The 21135-nt window shown below is 38.0% G+C and overlaps 1 protein-coding gene across 2 annotated transcripts in view; it reads left to right on the top strand.

Moving 5' to 3' along the window:
* The first annotated feature begins 471 nt into the window (after positions 1 to 471).
* SNX29 (sorting nexin 29) overlaps positions 472 to 21135 on the top strand; it is a 98441-nt gene continuing 77777 nt past the window's right edge. For both annotated transcript variants that reach the window (XM_071570749.1, XM_071570750.1), the window contains exons 1-11: positions 472 to 575; positions 5866 to 5930; positions 6823 to 6875; positions 7273 to 7397; positions 8665 to 8845; positions 10013 to 10083; positions 10929 to 11177; positions 13190 to 13568; positions 14248 to 14366; positions 16554 to 16632; positions 17136 to 17218. In XM_071570749.1, coding sequence (XP_071426850.1) covers positions 569 to 575; positions 5866 to 5930; positions 6823 to 6875; positions 7273 to 7397; positions 8665 to 8845; positions 10013 to 10083; positions 10929 to 11177; positions 13190 to 13568; positions 14248 to 14366; positions 16554 to 16632; positions 17136 to 17218 — 1411 coding nt within the window. In that variant the 5' untranslated portion in view covers positions 472 to 568. The remainder of the gene's footprint in view (positions 576 to 5865; positions 5931 to 6822; positions 6876 to 7272; positions 7398 to 8664; positions 8846 to 10012; positions 10084 to 10928; positions 11178 to 13189; positions 13569 to 14247; positions 14367 to 16553; positions 16633 to 17135; positions 17219 to 21135) is intronic.

Genomic DNA, 21135 nt, shown 5'->3' with positions numbered 1-21135 from the left:
TCTGGGTGTTGCATCACATTTTATTTCACTAAAGGTTCCACAGTTTTTGTATCCTTAAAAAACAAAACAAACAAACCCACAAAAAACAAATGAAACACTCTCCCCAGGGAACCACCCTCCCAACAACAACAAACCAAAACCAAACCAAACCCAAACCCAAGCAACCTTCCTTAAAAGACCCTTTGCGAGGTTTCACCTCGGCCAGCACCTGTGCCAGGACAGGACGGGTTATCTCCACCTGTCTGATTCCTCCTTCGGGCAGTGTCCCCGCCCGGGCCGGGGCTCCGTGAAGGGCTCCGTAAGGGCCGCGGGGATACCGTGACGGTCTCCCGGGCCGGGACTGCCGTGAGGGGCTCCGTGAGGGACTGTGGGGATGCCGTGAGGGGCCGGGGCTCTGTGAGGGCCGCGGGGCCGGCGCTGGCGCAGCCCGGGCCGTGTTTACCTTCCGGGGCACGGGCGGGTTCCGGGGCGGGCGCTGCCGGCCCGGCGGGCGCTGCCGGCGCGGCCGTGGCGGAGGGGACGGCGGCGGGGACAGCGGCGGCCCCGCGGCCGGAGCCCCGCGGGCACCATGAGCGGTGAGTGGCGGGCACGGCCGGGGGTGGCCCTGCCCCGTCCCCTCCCCGTGCCTCGGTCGCCTTGGCCACAGCCCGCCCCGAGAGCCCGCAGGGCTGTTTGACCCTCCTGCCAAACCCAAACCCAAACCCAAACCCTGCCCCTGAGCAGCCCAGGGGGGCCGGGCTCGATGGTGCCTGTGCGGATCACGGGCAGCATTACTGGGAAAATAAGTGGCGAAGAGAGATAGAAGTACCAAAATTCGCTAAACAGTAACAATTCTCTCTCTGCCGTTGGTGGGAGAGGTGAGAAGCCTGAGCAGGGCGGAGGGCGGTTCTCGCTGGTGTTCGGGATGCGTTGGATGTGTCTCCAGTCCCGGCGGGATGTGGTGACTGGATGTGGGAATTCTGCCCTCCGTGGCCGGGGAAGTGCGGGGGGAGCTGAATCCCGAGGGCTCTGCCGGAGGAAATTCTTTAAGAGCTTTGCCTGAGGATTGTGACCCATGAACTGCGGGGCTGAGGAAGCAAAGCCGCTTGAGCATGAAGAGTTGTTCAGACGGGGGAAGATACTTTAATAGATTTTTCTTGTAAAGGATAAGTGGTAGTTACTTAATATGTACTAAAACACATTGGCAAATGTTTGTTTGGGCCTTCTGAAGAAGGGAGATGCTTCAGTAAGTACTTCGATAAGTAAGTTCCTTGTACAACTTCAGTAGTGGAAGTTGCAGACGAGTCTGCACCTGAAAACGAGATGCTGTTTGTCCCCACCCTGATTTATTACCTGGAGAGATTTGTTGCCAAAGGCTGTAAGGAAATACTGAAGAGTTAACTGGAGTAACTGAATGCTACGTTTTATGGACTGCAGTAGTAGGTGAAAATGAAATAAAAATTAAAACTGCTTTAGTTGTATTTTTCTCTGTTCTGTTCTCAAATCTGTGGTAAGAGGAAAACAGAAGATTTTATAATGAGATGAGGCAAAAAAAAATTTTTGGGTAAACTTGCTAATTGGCCTTGTGAAAATGCAAGTAACAGTGCAATCTTTCAAACTGTGGGAGAAGAAAGTTTCTCAAACGTTTCAGATCTTGAACAATATAGACTAAATCCTAACTATGAAATTTGTGAGAGTATCATGTTCATATGGAAAACTTTGTCTCTTCACTGATGAGTTCTGGCTGGGACTATCCTTGTGCAAATCAGAGCCCGAATCTTCCTAGGATGCTCATCATTGGAGGCTCTTATAGGGATGCTGTGACTCCAAAGGCAAAGTAGCACCTCTTGTGGCCTAGAACTCCATGGTGTAGTTATTTTTAATACCTTTAGTCTTGGTTGTTGGTTTTTTTTTTTTTTTGTTTGGTTTGGTTTGGTTTTCTTTTTTTTTAAGACAATGAAGCGCTACAGGTTTATGAGGAGAGAAAACATTTAATTACTTAAAACACAATAATGCCTAAGGTGACATTACCTCAATTGCTTGGTAATCTACCCATGTGTAGCCCCTGCCAAGACTTACAAGACTTTTCCAGTAATTTCAATTAGACAGAGAGGTAGCAAAAACCCCACTGATGCTGTACTTTGCCAGATATTACTGTTATACAATACTGTACTGTATTTTTCCAGAATAATAAAAATGAAATAGTTCAGAACAGAGGAATATCAATCATTGTCATGCTTGTTTCAGATAAAGGAGACAGCTAATGTTAACATCAATTTTAACCATGTGCCCCTTTCAGTGGCTCTAACAGCACTGTCTGCACTTATTTCCTTGCTTAGTTTTAGCCCTTAAAATTAAAAGAGCTGTTCTTAAAATAGAGATAAAAGAACCTCTTTTCCTAATGGCTTTAATTATGGTTAGTGTTTATTTTTTTAGCTACAGTGTATTTCTTGCTGATTGGAAGGTAACTTCCTGTTTATTTAAGCATGACTTAAAAATTACTAATGCTGCTTATTAATTACATACATTTTATTGTACAAGTGCTGAATAGGCTAAACTTTAAAGGGAAGTAACAAAAGGAGAGTAGATTTATGTGTTTCTCAGAAATTAGGGGTGTTGTCTCTTGTTTAATGACAATTTCAGAAAACTTAAAAATGCAACTCATTGAGGATGAGGCAGCAGAATCATCATAATGTAGTATAAGGTAGCATTTAAACTAAGTCTGTGTTTGTTTTATTTGTACCCTCAGAGCCTGTGCTAGAGGAAGCAAAAGGGATTGTAGTCTGAAATTTTGCATACAAGACTTAAATGCAAGTAGTATTGAAGAGCAATCTGAGATTTATTTTTTTAACCTGTGTGCTACACGTGGTGCTGAAGAAAGTTTTAGCTGTGAAGAATTGGATGGAAATTCTGTTTTCCTTTGCTCACCTCTCAGTGTTGTGCTGCTGGTGGTGTGGATGTTTGTGTCAGGGTATGGAGAGAAGCTTGTTTTAAAAATAGAAAAGCATGACCTTGAACAACCCCAAATGAGGAGGGTCACAGAGGCAGGTGCAGCACCTGAGCCTATTTTAAACCCTTTTTGACTGAGTAGATGTTGGTGGGAAGTCTCTCTAAGTTTCTTGGTTTTGCAACCTTATACTTATGTTTTCACAATTATTTTTAGACTCATGCATGAACTTCCTTTTTTATTGGAACAGTCCAAATACAGCTTTTTTCTGAGTAATACTGTGTTTATGCATTCTATGTTTTGTATTTGTATGTGTGTTAACTGCAGTTTTTGCCACTAAAACATTGCTAAATAGTACTACATTTTTTAGGCTTATTGCAGAGAGTGTATCCTCTGCTTGAAAAACCACACAATTTAATCTTTCAGTTTAAAAAATTGTTAGACTTTGTGAATATTCTTTTTCTTCTATACAGAATTTCCCTTAAGCACAGCAGTAGGAGAATTTGAGATATGCATTGAAACCTTGGTCAGCCCTCAGAGTAGACTTGACATGTGACCTTTTAGCTCTGCTCATGGTGAAGGTGACCTGAACTTCTTGTGAAATTATTACTTTTAATCACGTGGGGTCATGATTGTTGTTAGGGCAAATCTGTAACTCAAATAAAGATGAAATACTCATTGCATTCAGTCTGTGAATTTAGAGCTATTTGGTATCACATGTTTTAGTGTTTTAGAACAGCAATTAGTATAGTGGACATCTGTAGGTTTTCTGTATTTGTGCATTTTTTATGTTGGTAACAATTTGGAATCCAGTTGCAAACCCTTTCTGTGTTACCAAATAGATACAAAGAGTCCAAAGAGATGTGAACCCAAAATCTAACATGTACTGCATTTGGAAGTCAACCTTAGCCCACATACCAATATTTTCATTTGATGGATGTTTTTCAGGTCATGAAATTATTAATTACATGCATTTGTTCTGATGTAGCCTCAGACTATTAATATAAAGATAAAAGTTGTGTTGCACCCATTCTTGCAGGTATATGGGTAGCATAAGAAGTAAAAGTAATGAGTTGTGAAGAAAATCTGCAGGTTTGTGTATATTCAGTGTCACTGAACATGAGGGGTTGTACTAAAAGTTGGGATTGGTTTCCTTATTTTGCAGTTCTGTGGTTTATTATAAGGCACATGGATACACAGGCATGTGTGTGTCTCCATCTTTGGCACTGGATGCCTGGTAAAAACACTGAATGTAATTCAATAAATTATAACCTCTGCAGGAGCACAAAGTGGAATGGTGGGGATTGGATGAATTCACCCTTATCCTCACAGTGGCACAACTGGCAGAGTTGTCAGGAGTTCAAACCTGTTGGTGTGGGGTTTGTCCTGGAGTCCCTCTCCAGCCCTGAGCATTGTTTGTGTGCCCTGCAGAGCTTGGCTGACAGACCCAAACCTCACACATCACATGCCTGCACAGTCTGAGTCAGAGTTCAAAACTGGAAGTAAAACTTCTTGAAAACTCTGTAATCAGCTGAATAAACATTGTGAAGCTTAGTTAGGGAGCAGCAATGTTTGCATGGTTTTCCTGTTTTTTTTCTTCTGGCATATGGTGGGGGTTTTCTTCTCCTAAGCCCATATTTAATGAGTGTACAGGGACTGTGAATTACATGAATATATTTATAGGCAAATCAATATGAATATACATTCACACACTATATTAATACAATATATATTCATATATTATATGAGTATATATGTTTAAACAAATAACTATTTCAGTAGGACAAATTCTGTCCTGTTCTGGTTTAGGAGCAAACTGTTTTGAATGGTATTATGAGAATAAATTCTGGAATTTGGACCTCACAGTGTTGGATACCAGGAGGAAGAGCCACATAATCTTCATGTCATCTCTCTTTACTAGAGGGCTTATTGTGTGGTGTTTCATTTTCAGTGTCTGGAGGAACTTGCTCATGCAGAGTTTTGATAATTGGCTTTCAGTCTATGCATACATTGATTGCATGTTCTTTGAGACGGAAAGGATAATAGAATGACTCTAATCCCAGAGAGGTCACAAAGGTTTCTAATAGATATTTTGAACTTAAGCTCAGAATAAATAATTATAGTGGTAATGTGGGTTAATTAAAGAATACATTTTACCCGTATTCATGGCAGTTTATAAAGGATCTTCCAACAGGCACAGTATTATGCTATTTGTTGTTGAAATGCTTGAGAAGTTAAAGATTGTCCTGTCTAGTTGCTCGTATAGTAACAAACTAGATTTTAAAAGTGTGGCTGAAGAAGGACTATGCTGGTGGTTAAATTATAAAAGATTTATTGTAACAGTGACAATGCTCACCTGGCTTAAAATTCTTTCTGCAGTGAGGTTGTTTGACAGTAAGAAGATATTCCTGCTGTCTCTTTCTCCTTTTCCATTCTTTTCTTGTGCTGTGATGCTTTACTAAACTGGTAGTTGTCCCAGTTTGAGTGAACATTTCTGTGGTTGTGCAAGGTCAATCATGCACCTAATCCAACCCAAATCTTAAACTAAGTTAGTTCTGGGCTTGCAGTGTGGCCCCAGAGATGGTTGTGCTAAGAAACTTGAGGCAAACTGTGCATCAGCTTTCACAATTTTGCTGTATTTGGTGTTGCTGCAATATGCATTATATCATGAAACCACAGTCTTACTAAAATAAGACTCTAGATGATATTTGAAACAGTATTCCTGTTACAACAGGATACTGTATATATGTATAGCAGCATATTATAGAAAGGCTACTGGAAACCTCAGTTTATGCTGCATCAATTTACTTAGAGATAATACATTCGTTAATTTAATGGAATAATTGGCATGGGAAGAAAGTTTTCAGGGCCTTGTGTTGGCCTGAATGTGTTTAAAAACCCTGTTTGTTTTGAAATGGTTTAATTTTGTTGAATTGCAGGTTCACAGAACAATGACAGTAAAAGGCAGTTTCTTCTAGAACGTTTGCTGGATGCAGTTAAACAGGTGAGAAATCCAACCCACATTTCTGTAGTGTCCTTATTCAGAGTTGTCAGTACCAGCAGGAATTGTCTTTGCTCTTTTCCCTCCTCTTAGACAAAGAGGAGGGATAAGAAGAAAAGGAGACAAAGAAGAAATCTTGACTTTCACATAGTACTACTGATTTTTTTTTTGCTAGCAAACAACTATTATGCAGTATTTGTTTAAAATTCTTGTTCTTGACAGAATATATTTGTAATATACATATTTTGAGTACATATATTACTGTAGAATATATATTATGAACATACATATTTATAATACTGATATGACTGAACTAAATTGCAGTGTCCTGCTAAGGCTAACTTGGTTAACATTTTAGAGTAGCAGCTTTGTTTCTGTGCACCAGGTTTTTAGGGAATGGTTAAAATACATGTAAAGATGTGATTTATTTACTTATGTCTACATTTTGCATCAACACGAAGCCCAGCAAGTAAATTTCACAGACTAGATTCAATTTAGGAGATCTTGGGAGGCAGAAAAATGCGTCAGGAGTAAGGCAGGGATATGTTTTATAAAGAATGAGTCTTCTGTAATTGTAGCACTGGGCTGAATAGGAGCAATGTTTGGTTTTGTGGGTGTGCATTTAAAACTGAAAAGTGGTAATTTCCATTCAATTTTCAGTTTAGTGAAGGACCTGCAGGTGTGTTGCTCTGACATGATATATTTGAACTGCAGGAGTAGCCCATGAGTGGAACATGTTGCTGTGGAGCAATTTTTCATTACAGGCTGTATTTGCCAATGTCTTATTTTGTGCTGCCTCCTTTTTTTGTAATGACTTCGTTTCTTATGTGGAAGAAGTTCGGAAAACTGTATTTGTTTAGTGTAACAAAAATTTCTTAAAATCTCTTTATTGCAGTGTCAAATACGATTTGGAGGAAGAAAAGAAATTGCTTCAGACTCTGATAGCAGGTAAAAGTCTAAGAAACTTTTAACATCTTAGATCATGCATCATCATGACATAAAGCATGGCACAAAATACTTGATGTGCTCAAAAATGAAATGTAGGTGATCTGAAGCTGAAATAACATGACTAACAACCCCTCCAGCAGTTGGGGATGATTTCTCGAACTGACTGCCAATTCTGACTGTAATCTGTGCCCCAGCTTTCCATCCTCATGGTGAGACTGAGGGTAAAAGCAGATTATCCTACTTGCAAATAATGAGATTAGTTCATAGGAGGGGTCTTTCATCTTTTAAGATATTGCTTCACTTTACATTCCCTATTCAGAGAATTGGAATAAACTTGCTGTATAGAAACATAATTGGTTGTTCTTTTCATATGATTTCTTCAAAAATTATGTTGCAGAGTGACTTGTTTGTGTGCCCAGTTTGAGGCTGTGCTGCAGCACGGCCTGAGGAGGAGCAGAGGATTGGCACTGACAGCAGCAGCAATCAAACAGGCAGCAGGTTTCTCCAGTAAAACTGAAACAGGTAAGTGGTTAATTGTAACTGTGCTATTTTAATTAATCTATGTGTTCCATCAAGTGGTATGATTTCTAACAGAAGCTTTAAGCATTGCTTAAACTGCAGTCTGTAGGTAGGATACTCAACACTTGGCAGTGTGTTGTTCTGTAGCACTGAAAAGGACTATTGCTTTCTTAATCCAGTTTAACTTTCATACCAATTTCTCTAGAAATTTTGGTCTTAGGAAATCTGCACTTCCTACAGTTACATCATCTATAGTGGCAAATTTATTTTGAATTCCCAGCAGGGATAAATGTTGTGTAATTGTGCTGTTATGTTTTTACAGCAACGTTTTTGCTCTTACCTTCTCTTACTCCAGTTTTTAACTGACATATTCTATTGCATCACATGTGCTTAGGTTGGAAGTATTGATATAATTTTAGAAAGAAAAGTTGTATTACTTGCATTGCTTAGGTGGGTTTTTATTTACCTTCTCCACATTATAGAAGATTCCTTTATTTTTCTCTTCACCTTGATATTTCTTGTGGTTTTTTAATCAAAACTCTATGAAGATATTAATCAGTTTTGTTGAAAAGTTTGATGTACAGTATTATTTTATGTTCTTACTCAGAAATGGGAATATGGCAAATACCAGGTGTTTTGTTGTATGTTTACAATTACTGATGTAGATTTTTGTTATCTCCAATTGAGAAATTTGAGGCAACTGCAAAAACTTTTTATCAGTATTTGGAGACAAGGCAAGGAAAGTATTTTAGTTTGAAGAAGTGCTGTTGCCTGTTAAATGCAACACTTTTGGGTTTTTAAAAAAAAAAAAGAATTTGTCCTTTGAGTACATGCAGATTCTGGAGGTATCCATTCCTTTGGATGGAGCTTCTAACATTTCACAATCAGCACTAAGAGAATTCTAAAGAATTTTTTTTCTTTGTATAATATATTTGCAGATGAACATGTGAGCCTGTCCTATGGATGAAATACTACCTTAAGTTTGCTATTAAATATGAGTTCTGTGTAAAAGCATAAGATTGAATGGTTTGTGTATTTGGCTTTTTCATTGAAGTGAAAGGTTCTGGGTGCTTAAATAGCCAAAGTTCTGCAGAAATAAATAACCTGTTTAACAAGGGCTTTGCACTAGGACAGTAAATGATTCACCTTTCTTCAGAGTTACAGAGTTACCTGCTTGTTTTATAAATTCACATGTAAATGCATTCAAGTGTGAGCTTGGTGGTTTCCTTGGTTGAGTTGCTGTTATTATTAGTTTGTTATTAAATTGCAGAGCCCGTGTTTTGGTACTATGTGAAGGAGGTGCTGAACAGGCACGAGCTGCAGCGCTTCTACTCCCTGCGGGCCATCGGCACTGACATCGGCCGGGGCCGCGCGTGGCTGCGCTGCGCCCTCAACGAGCACTCCCTGGAGAGATACGTGCACATGCTGCTGGCAGACAAGAACAGGCTCAGGTACTGGCTCTGCACCTTTGCAATGCAGGCACGTGTTGCCAAATGAAGGGCTGAGAAGAAAAGAAACCCAGACAACCAACCAAAAGCCACAGCTGAGTAACACACCATATTAATTGCTATGCTGGTCAAGTCGCTGAACTTGATGCTTTTGTTCATCTTTTAAAATTTTTGGCAGCCATTAAGACAGTGGCTTGTTCCTGTATCAGCATGTGATCTGAAACTGGCTTCATTCTACCACATGAGAATATATGCTTTTATCCTCATCTTTCCTAACTTCCCTTTCCATCCTCTTTCCTATTTCCTGTCCCTGCTCTTTCAACGGTTTTCCTCACTGAGACATTGACACTGTGCTTGGAGGTGCTCCTCTTGTTCCATTAGAACAAGAACAGTGCACAGCTGCAGCCTTGATCAGACCAATTCATCAGTGGCAATTGCCTGTTGCCTTTTGGAGATGCTCGCCCTGTAATTGCAAAGCTTCAGCAGTGAAGCAAAGGGAGCTGCTACTGCAGATCCCTTGGAAGTGGTTTGGGAGCAATTTGGGAACTTTTTGTTACAGTTACTGAGAATGACTTGCATTGCAAAATCCTAAAGTGCTTTGCAGTTGCAAAATGCACTTAAGTTCATAAACTGAGCCCTACCTTTTTCCTCCTACATCTTCAGCTTCTGTTCTTTTTGAACATGTGAGGTGTTCTCCTTCTTTTAGCAAGAACTGTTGAGCTTGATCAAATCCAGTGGATTCAGCAGAAAGCCATTTTTTCTATTTGCATTGATTAATGGATGTACTGGATCAGTTTATTGCCAAAACTGAGCTTGTTAGTTCCTCCTTTTCTTTTTTGTTCCAGTCTTCTGTAGCTTTCCTGAAAGACAGTTTTTTATATAAAATCAAGTGAAGACAAATGAAACAATAAGGGAAAATCTGAAAACCCTTGTGAGGAAATTAGTGACTTGGATTGCTATGTCACTAATTAGTCTCATGCTTGTAGTAATACTTGCACAGTATCAGGATTATCAGCACACTCTACATGGTAATGCTGTTTCTAAAAAGGCTTATTCCAGAATCCATTGGGAAAATCGTAGTTATTTTTTTGCGTTTTCTTGTTTTTCATTGGAATACACATTATTCTAGGACTGCATATTCTTCTTTTTTCTTTCCCTTTCAAATTTTAGTGTCTTCTATGAAGACTGGTCTTTTATGATGGACGAAGAACGTTCTAGTATGATCCCTACAATGGCAGCTGGTAAGACTGTCTCTTAACTATTACTGTCCTTGGAAAACTATTGCATTTTGGGATGTTACATCTATTTCTGGTTGTGAGAAGCTTCTCTAACATACTCTGCTTATATGGAGAATGTGTCAGCGGCACAGTCAGGGTGAATTGTCAAGGTATTATGCTGTTTATGCTGTGAATTGATGGATTGGTAAAATCCTGGATCTGGCCTTCCTAGCATTCAAAAGTCTTTCACATAAATGTTTTAGCTCTTCAACAGTCAAGGCTAACTTAGAACTAGTGAAATTTGGAGAAAACAAAATGGGTTATTCCTGACTAGAAAAGAGTAATGATAGAATTTTGTAGTTGAATCCAAATTATAGGTAGAGATAAGAAAAGTAACAATAAGGAATGATAACAAATAATTTAATTTTCTAGAGTTCAACCACAGAAGTGGTGTATTATTACATTTTATACTCCTTTTCTCAGATAGGTGGTCACACGCTTTGTTCTGCAAAACAAGGTTCACAGGAGTTTTTGCTAATAGAGTATAGGAACCTACAAATACTGAAGTTGCAGTGAAATGGGCTTAAGTAAAAGGTTATAAATAAATGAGTTATCAGTACTTATTGCCTATTTAATGTGCAGCCGAACAGCCATTGAGATGAATTCAGAACTGATTGCATCAGCTTGAACATAGTCTAAAAAAGAATGGTGCATGAAGGAATAAGAATTCATGCATGGAGAACTGTGGGAAATTTTTGGGAAAATTATTTTACATGTCATAGCTTTGTTAATCCTTGAGGTCTATGTTTTTAGCTTTTGTGTGAAGTGTAAAGTGAGCTTTTGGTCTCTTTTTTCTCTTTTATATGAAGGTCTGAACTCCATCCTTTTTGCAATCAACATTGATAATAAGGATTTAAATGGGCAGAGCAAATGCACACCCACAGTGTCTGATCTGTTGAAGGAATCCACACAGAATGTAACTTCCCTGCTGAAGGAATCCACGCAGGGGGTGAGCAGCCTCCTGCGGGAGATCACGGCGTCCTCGGCCGTCTCCATCCTCATCAAACCTGACCAAGACACAGACCCCCTTCCTGTTCTCTCCAGGAATGTAAATGCTGGTATGGAAAAACTTTCATGCAATGTTCGTGGTGTTCAGAAACTTATGAAATATTTAAGCATGCGTAAATTACTTTTTAATTTAAATTCAATGCAATATTGTAGAACACATCTTAAAAGTGTGTGCTGCACATACAAACTGGTTGAGTGTGTAATAAAAAGTATGAAGTTTTTAGAACTACTGGTGTAAATACTGGTTGATACCTGTGTATTTCAGCTTTCTTGCATCACTGTGAGAGGGAGTCTAAGCTATTTTATTGGTAGTGCTTTGCTTGTGACCTGAATTTCAATTTCTTATTAATAAGATTATGCTTTGCAGCTTGTGCTGTAATGATTTTTCATTTTTAATGTGTTTTGCTGTGGCATTTTATCAGTCAGAAATACACTGCCATATATCTGTTGTTATATATCAGGCACACATCTTGGCTTGGAATCTTCCTGAAGTTGGGCCCTGCTTGTAGTCTGGATTCCTGTGCAAAGCAGATAATGGCCAAAATGAAGATTTACTCATATGCTCCTTTTACCTTTAAATGTCTTAGAGTTACAACCAACTTGTAGGATGTCAGTTATTATCAAAGAGCCAAAGTCTTAATCTTTTATGATTTGAAAATAGTCAAGCAAAATGTGATTTTTCATTATGTATTTTCAGTTCAAAAATAGCAATGGAATATTTTATCTTCTCTGTTTCCAGACGTTGAGCTGAAAGATTGTTTTGCTTGGTAAAGCTACAAAACTGCAGAAGATTTATGTGCTTTTCAATTAAGAAACAAGGTTGTAATTTAGGCATTAAATTGTTTTGGTTATGGAAAAAGGCAAAAACCCCACATGTGAATGATATCTGATAGGAATGGAAGTTGAGATAAAATCTGGGTTTTATTTGCTTTTTAAGATAGACTTTGTCTCAAAACAGGTTTTTTAAAACAAATTTGTGGTAAAGCTTTTGTTGTTCAGCACTTAAATGAGATTACAGCTGTAGGTGATACTTGGGCTAACTTTGTTAGTGTAGAATAGACTTGCAAGGTGAAATAAGAGAATAATTAACCATATATGCATATGAGTCTGCAACATAATGTACATTATGTGTGCAGTGCATGTGTACACAGGACATAAAATGTGCAACTTAGAGTAAAATATCACTGAAATGAGTTTGCTCCAATGCAATTATATGTGGAACTTTAGAGCAAGTCAGATGTTTTCATTGAAATCTGTGTTCTTTGTTGGAATTCTGTTTGCAAGCAGAATAGGTTTTAACATCCTCTTAAAAGTATGTTAGTGTGTTTTGTGGGTGTAAAACAGCTGGACTTGAATTAAACAAAGCAGTTTAGTCCCACTGTGAGTTGTTTTGATGAGTAAATTTCTGATATTTCCTAGAGTGTTTCAACTTTACATTGCTTCTGTGCTTCATGTGCACAGAAGATTTAGTAAGAATAGGCACCAATTTAAAAATAAATGCTGTCACTGAACAGATCTGATGTAATCAGAGGATTTTAGTTTGCTTTTAGACTAAGAGCTAATTAGCTGAGGGAGGGAACAAGTTTAATTTCTTTTTCTGGAAACTGACCACTCAATTTTTAGAGTATAGACAAAACTAACTTTATTTGATTGCAACTTATGGATTTTGTTCATGGTGTTTGTTCTTTTCCATGTTTTTTCTCTGGAAGTGTTTCATGTTTTCTCTGTTAGGTGGGCCTGCTCTGCAATATATACTGGGTGTATTCCATGGGAGAAAGGGAATTTAAATTTGATTCTATGAGTTTGTTAAACTTTTTTTCCAGTTCCAATCAAATCATGTTATGAAATACCTTCTAAAATATCTTCTAAAATCCTAATTATATAAGGCAGACAAAATTAAAGATTTAGAAGTTCATATGTATGGAAAGGTAATGAATGCCTTGTACATATAAGTGGCTTTTTCTTTACTGAAGTAATTTAGTACATGAGCTCTATTAAGGTAAAACCAGGTTTACTGCATTGTTTCTCTTTCTAAATTATGTAAACTTTGTATTCCTACTAGATTTGAGATATAAAAAAGATCGAAAAAAGAAGAAGAGAGTGACCAATATTATCTCATTTGACGAAGAGGAAGATGAGCAAAATTTGGGGGATTCCACAAAGACTCTGATTGCAGGAGAAAGTTCAGAGGAGAGTGTAGACAGATCCTCAGTTCTTGCATTATCCTCATCTGAGAGCACTCTTGGAAAAAACTTGAATGGGGATGAAAGTAACAGTTCGTGGAAGAGCAACTCGCTCCCTCATTCTCTCATGAATGGAGAGTGTGAGTACCAGAAACTGGATGTGAAGAGCATTGATGATGAAGATGCAGATGAGGATGAGCTGTATGGAAAAACATTAGCAAATAAAGGCACAGAAGGTGAAACTGAAGCTTCTGAAAAGTAAGTAATGGAGCAGGAGGTAGTGGGAAACTTTCCATGCTTTCTATCCAACCTTCCCTCCCTTTCCTTCATGGGTACTGCCAAATTCATGTGTTGAACTGAGCTATAGGTTTTCTCTTGTTTTTTTTTTTTTTCCTATTTTTTCTTAATCTTTTTTTTTCTTTCTTTTTCATTGTTTAAACCATTTGGACCACTGAGGTGACAATATTTGGCTTTTAATTTGCACTGAAATCCAACATTTTGAGATTCAGTTTTCTCATTTTCCTTGAAGTTCTCCATTGTTAAAATTGTTGCATGATACAGCCAGACTATAATTGTGACCTACTTAGTCTTTCTTTATTCTTAGTATGATATAAATTCTCTTTTGGCTTTACTATAAAAATGTGTATTATAAACAGAGTGAGTCTTTTTCATCACAGGAGGCAGTTAAACAAAACAGAGAGAGAAAGAATAATTTCAAATACTAATATGCTTTATTACTGACAAGTTTATTTGCAGAAAAAGGCAAGCACTATTTGTCTCATCTGCTTTGGAATGTCTCATCTTTAATGAATTAATGTATGGCTGGCCAAGAAATTGGCAGGCAGATTGAAATAAAGATTGCAGTGGTGTATCTGAAAGAAATATATGCATTATGAACATGAATATTGACTGTTTTCTTTGTTTGTTTTGAATCTAGGACTCATGAAATAGTCACATGCAATTCTCAGATATGCAGCTGGACTCCTCTGCAGGTCCTGAATGATGACTCAGATGTTCTGTTTCCTGTCAGTGCCATTGGCTCTTACTCCCAAACAGGTGGGTATTTTAATTCTCAGAATTCCAGCAACTTTTATAATGGAATTTCTAACAAGGGACAATGGTAAGGAATAATGGGATTGTAAGGCCTGTGAAAAAGTGTAATTCAGTTCTGTGAATTCAGTGATAAAAATGTGAATCATAAAATAATGCTGTACTGCCCTCTGCTGTACTTTAAAATGTACCTTCTAAGAAATGTCAGCGGTTCAAAATGGAAATAGAAAGTACATTTTCATTTTTTATTTGCGCTGCCACATTTTTCAAATTTATGAAGGAATGGATTTAGAAGACATTGTGTAGTTTGTGACATCATGTTTCCTTGAATTTTATGTGGAAACTGCTGGAGAGCACCCATAGGAGAAATCTGGAGTGCAAGTAACTGTTCCTGTTTATGGAGTGGTGTGTGGGACAACCTGCAGTTGTTGGAGTCAGTGGATGTCAGGAGTGTGAGCTGGGGGTTTGCAGCTGAAATCCCAAGTCAGGAGGCTGAGACAAGACTTTACTGGATACAAATGACCAAAGAGGACAACAATAACTGTAACGGGCTTACTTTTGTTGGGAGGGTAACAAAGACCCTTGTTTGGTCTTGCTTCATCTCAGGACTGTTTAAATACCATGCTTGGACCAGTAGAGGTGATGAAGAGGCCCATTCAGATCCCTTGTGGCCCAACACACAGATATTTCCAGTTCTCCTTGTGTCCCTGTCTGTGCTGACCCCTCTGGTCTGTCACACACCACTGCAGTGATAGAGGGGCTGTCCCTCAGCCGTGGGAACAGCCAGGTGGACTGTGCTGTCTGAAGGGCCCCTGTGGACAGTGTGGAGCTGACAGAGGTGCAGGCAGGGCTACACTAAGTGGCCCATCTTGCAGCCCAGGGGAGGCACGTGGGTACAGTCAGACTGACAGTTTGATCAGATGGAAGTTGCCTTAGGCAGTTGTTTGCTTGGCTTTGCAAGTTACCCTTGTGCTGTAGATGAATGATACCAGAAGGAATGAGCTTATTCTGAGGGCAGCTCAGCCCAGGAGCTGGCAAGCCCATTATTATTATGTCACCATTTTTGTTAAAACAAGCTTCAATATCTCTTGCAAAGTATATAGTTTAACCCAATATTTTGGTTTGTAGGTCTTAATACAGAGAAATAATAAGATACATATATTTGAAATAGATTACAGCTTCATCTGTAGTGTTGTATGTTGATGTCTGTGTTTTCACTGTTAGTCTATTGCAGTGCTTCAGGGATGTGTCAGGGCATATCACATCTCCATGAATGTAGAAATGAGAAAGCCTCAGATAGAATTCAGTTGCTTGGAACAAAAATGGAGTATGCATTTTAGGAACTGAGCTTCAGTAAACTACAGTTTAAAAAATTAATTTTCTCACCCATAGTCTTTCTGACATAACTCTAATTACCAATAATTTTTTTCCTAAAATCCCTGCTTTTTAAATCTGTGCTATTTTAGTTCATGTTTTTAGGATAGTCTTATAGTAACTTTGTAACCCTTACATAGGGAGATGCAGAAAACATCAATAAAATATGATTTTTGTTTCTTTCCATCTGAACTTCCTTAATGTCAGGTGCAGTGATGTGTATGTTTTGATCCCCACAGTTGTGGGTCTGTGGACAGATGGGTATTATTCATGCTTTTTAAACAATGTCTCATCTGTCTGATTCCTGATGTTTACTAAACAGACACAGGGAGCCAGAGAAAAGCCATGGTGCTCTGTTGGGAATACATAAAGGACTGGTGTCTTTGCAAGGTTTCATGTGCTGGGAGTAACCACAAATTCTTCTCCTGCAAGTCACAGACAGATTTGCAGAGTATCAGGTGCCATGTGATGGTTAAACTCCTGGGGCTTGCAGAAATAACATCAGTAAGAAGTCTCTTCTTAGCTTTGCAACACTGTTAGTGTTGAATGTACATATAAAATATAATGTAGGAATTGTGCTGTACTGAGTTTTTGGATGAGGGCTGTGTTCCTGAGGGACTTAACAATCCTGCTGGCATTCAGGGTGAATGTGCAGAGCCAACTTTGGAGAAGGAATTTAAAGTGTTTCAAACTTTAGTAAAGATGAGTATTTCTATTTAAAACTGTAACTACCTTACTTTTGGATTTGTTTATGTTTTAATTTTATTTTTTTAAGGACTGTAAACTCAAGAAAGCTAATGCTTGTGCATTCTACTTTAGATAACTTGGAGAATGGAGAGGGGCACGAACATGTTCATCCAGTAGAATTGGTTCCCAGAAGATCTGATCTCCCTTACAGGTATGTGTCAAATACGTTTTTCTTAAAAGAAAAAACCCTTCAGCCTGTAGCTGGAAACTTATTTTTGTTACCTAATGCAGTCAGTACTGGAAAACCAGCTACTCTTTGGGGTACTTCTGCAAATGCTTGGAAAGACACATGCAAAAACCCTGCACTTCCCTTTTTGCCTGGTTTCATATATTGAACTTCTAATTATCTTGAAGAATTCATGTTGTCAAGACAAATAACAGACAAACTTGGTCTCCTGGTTTTGAGAATAAGTTGTATTTTGTTTTATTTATGTTATTTTTTTTACTTTATTCTCCATGTCCTGTTAATTGGGAATTCTTTTGTGTGTCTTCTTAAATCATGTTCACAGGAGATCATTAAAGGATAGTTAAACATAAGTTGATTAAATGTGAGTGAATAGAGTGGCAATTCTAGTTTCTGGAATGTTTTTTTCTTAAGGTTTGAATTCAGGACTTTGTTTTCATTTATTGATTATACTGTACTTTTATGACTAGAGTGGAAGTCAGTCCTCCAGCTCCAGGGAATACCTTAAGCAGTATGTTGCCTTCAGCCACCGTGCCAGAATCCATGACCATTAGTAAGTAATTCCTTGATGTATCTGGATTGATGGAAAGAAATTCAAAAGTCCTATAATTCTTTCTATTTTTATTTCTGTAAGATCTGTTTAGAGAGGCACAGAGCACTTCACCTCTTATGTGCTAATTTTTGTATTGGCAGTTCCAGGTTAGGGTTCATTGCAACTGATATATCCTTATAGTAGATGAGGCTTCAGAAGTTAAATGAAAAATGATCATTTAATTTGATTAACATCTTTAAATCTCTGCAAGCTCTGAAAACACTGGTGGTTGGTTCTGATGTGGCCTTATTTATTTTGCCTGCTTTCATTAGTGCCCTACTCAGAAAAAAACCAAACAAACCTGGGAGTCTTTCTGTGTACACTCAGACCATGGTTTTGAAATGAAAATGTGCTCCAAACATAAATATGAGCTTTCAGATGCAAAAACTTAAGATTAAGATGGAGAACGGATATTTCAGTGGTATTCAGAGTAGAACTAGACAGGATAAAGTAGCCCTTGCTGTAGAGATAGATTAATAGAAGCACAGGCAGTTTGTTTACCCCATCTTTAATCTATTTTCTTGTAGAACAAAGACTTAGTTCTTGAACTGACAGTCCAAGCCTGTCAGCCAGTAAATGTTGATGTTCCTCACTGTACAGAATGTTCTGTAACTGAACTGGCTTTGTTCCTAAAGCTCTTGGGAGTGTGTTTGTCTGATTCTTCTTATAAATTTAAATATGTACAAGTTTTAAATTATGACATTTGGGAAGTTAGAAGTGATGTAGCCAAGATTCTTTACTGAACTTGAATCATGAAATCAACAAAACGGATGAACCCTTAAGATATTCTAATCTCATTTTCTGAAGTCATGTTCAAATGCTGTCGGTGTTAAAGGACCATGTGTTTTCACTGGGCAAGGTTTCAGGCTCTGGCATTGGTCTGGGCTTGACAAAGCTGAAAAATCCTTTCTTGCAAAGTACTTCATGAAGTGGGAAACTGGTTTGAGGCTTCTAAGTGACACGATTGAGGGTGTAGATGGAGTCACTGTTATTAGTTACTGTGATACTTTGGCCACTAGATATTCTCTGCTGATGCTATTACTACAATATCCTTTTGTTCTTGCATTTTTATTTGATTTTTCAGTTCTAGAGTTTCAATGGGCAATTTTCTGGTGTTGCTGCACTGTTGGTTGTGTTTGTGGATGTCAGGGACCAGCAGGGGCCGCAGTTGGTCTCCTTCAGTGCTCAGTGAGTTCCGAGGTGTAGGGAAGACAGCTATAAAATAGAAAGAAAATCTTGACATGTTCAATTCTTGATACTTAGCAATTTGTAAATGAAATGAAAACACAGGATCAACAGAAGCATGCACACTATCATTAGTTTCCCATTTCAGAGAAGGCTTTGGTGGAAGAAAGAGGGGGGGAAGCATTTCAAAACCATCATTAAAGGCAGTAGGACACTTAGCAAATAATTGAATCATAATTATTATCAAAATTCAGATGACTACATTTGCAGCATCAGTCAATACCTTTTTAGTAGCTGATCCCAGATACCTTCAATAAAAATGCTTTTTTCAAGTCAGTTGTTATTGGTTGCAGATTCTTTGTACAGGAAGAATTCAGTGCTGTGGCACAGTCAGACACTGAAGCTCTTTTTCTCCATTGCAATTAACAGAAGAATTATTAAATGGTGAGGCTTATAGCTTGGTTGCATAGCAACTGATTCTAACACATCAGGCAAGAAAAATGGAATGCAGTAGTGCAGTGAGAAAAGCTGTGAGGTCTCCAGTGACTGGATTTTTGTGCTCCTCACTTCTGAAGACAAAGCCTGAAATGAATTTTTTAAAATTTTATTCTTTTCATCCTTCTTTTCCAACTTACTAGTATGGTACTTAACCTTCTCTGCTTTTTTTGATATGCAGGCTAGAAAACTACATGCTGAGAAGCTGTAATTTAAAATTTCTGCCATTTTGAATTATTTTCCAGAATTTATGTCCCTTACCTTTGTAAGGTACAGGTTAACTTAGCAGCAGATACAGCTCAAAAATGCTGATTCCACTTAAGAGAAATCCTAATCCATAGAGTTAGAGCTTCATTGTTAGACATCGTTTGAAAACTTGCTCTACTCTACAGATTGTTGTCTTAGAACCAATTTTATTAAGAATTGAGTTTGTCAGAAGTTTTATATATACATATATATATTTACATACATATATATTCACATACATATATGTATCTACTCTATTATGCCATTTTCCAGTTTTTAAAAAAGTTGAATCACAAACATCCTTGTCTTTTCTGAGTGTTGCCTTTGGAAGATTGTTTTCAGCATTGGTCAGGTGAAGAACAATCTGTTCTACCATCAAAAGTCTTCCCATTTTGTTTTTGCAGTGGAAAAAAAAAAGAAGTTCCAGGACTTTCATTTTAGAAGGATTCTACTTGTGTCCTTTGTTACGAGGTTCTTCCATTACAGTGCTATTTTTAGTAAATAATTGGTAATTTAGTTTTTTCCCTATCATTTTCTCCAATTTTTAAAATTGGGCTTAACCACAAAGGTTAGGAAAGGTTGTAGCTTTGTACATAATTCCATGTTTTTTCATATGTTTTTGAGAAAGTCCCTGGTTTCTCACAATCACTGAATAATCAAACCTACAGTTTTATTTTTATCCTGGTTGTGTAAGTCAATAGGGTGTATGTTTTTGTACTTTGTGTGTCCTCTAAATAGCTCCTGACCTGTTCTGTCACCTGATTGTCACTGGTCACTGACAGGTACTAAATTCTTGTGGCTTCTTTGAAAGCACAGCTGTGGAAAGGGGTGTTTATCTTTCCTCAATAACAGCAAGGCTGCAGTTCATCTTACAGACTTATTTTTGGTCAGGAGCCTCCTTTGCAAAGGCCAACATTGTATTGTCTCATTTGCTTCCTACTAAAACTTGCCCTATGAATTTTGCCATGACAGGATAATATTTACAAGATTTTCTGAGCCCTAAGTAAAGAGTTAACAGCCAGTGTTCATGCAGGCAGCTTGGGGAGCATGAAGCTCTACATGCCTTTAAAGGTCAGACTTCTGATTTAAGATGTAACAAGTCTGCTGGAAGTTTTGTTTGTCTCTGAAAATATCTGTGTAAATTTGCACTCATAAAAATAAAAAAAAACAACATTGCTGTAGACTGCTCCCAGCCCACCCTGATATTCTGTGTGCAGGATTGCAGAGGAGTTCTGCATGACCTTGTGTACTCTGAGAGATGATTTCACAGCTCATTCTTCACAACAGGTGATTGCAAATCACTTATCCACTCTTGGGCTAAACAGCAGAAGAGTTGTGAAACTTACGACTTTTCTGGAGGTTGCTGGAAAATTGACAGGTGTTTCTTAAAGTGTTCTATATTTTGTGCTCTGAATGGACCTTATAAAAGCTTTACTGAAGGCAGACTTTGCATGTAGTATGGAATTGAATTAAAAAATGCTTTAGAGCAAATATTTGCTTTAAGAGTAATTATGTACCATAGATTATTTTCAACCCTGAAAGAAGATTTTCAGTGTTTGAAAAAGTGAGATTTAATATGAAAAATTTAGTTCCTTGATTTTTATATTATTCTTTTTTCTTTTTAATAAAGACATGGTTTGGAATTACGGGTTTGCACATGGCAATCCTTTTTTCAAGAAGTTGTTGTAAAAATATCTCTTAAGGTTACATAATCTGAAAGGCTTCACTAGTTTTCTTATCTCTGTCTTTTCAGAACTCTGATTATCACTTCAGTTTTAGACATGTTGGTGTTGAACACTGATCCTCAGTAACTGTAGTGCATCACTTTTCATTAGTGGTACTTTGCAGAACAGAAATGGCATATCAAGCACAAAGCAATTCCAAAGTAGGACATAAAGTCTAACATCAAACACTTCCATGAAGTAGGGATACTTGGCCATCCTCTCACTGTT

The sequence above is a fragment of the Pithys albifrons genome, chromosome 16 (assembly GCF_047495875.1).
Source record: "Pithys albifrons albifrons isolate INPA30051 chromosome 16, PitAlb_v1, whole genome shotgun sequence".
Taxonomy (NCBI): Eukaryota; Metazoa; Chordata; class Aves; order Passeriformes; family Thamnophilidae; genus Pithys; species Pithys albifrons.
Note: the sequence above shows the minus strand (reverse complement) of the source record. Positions and strands in the feature narration are given on the sequence as shown.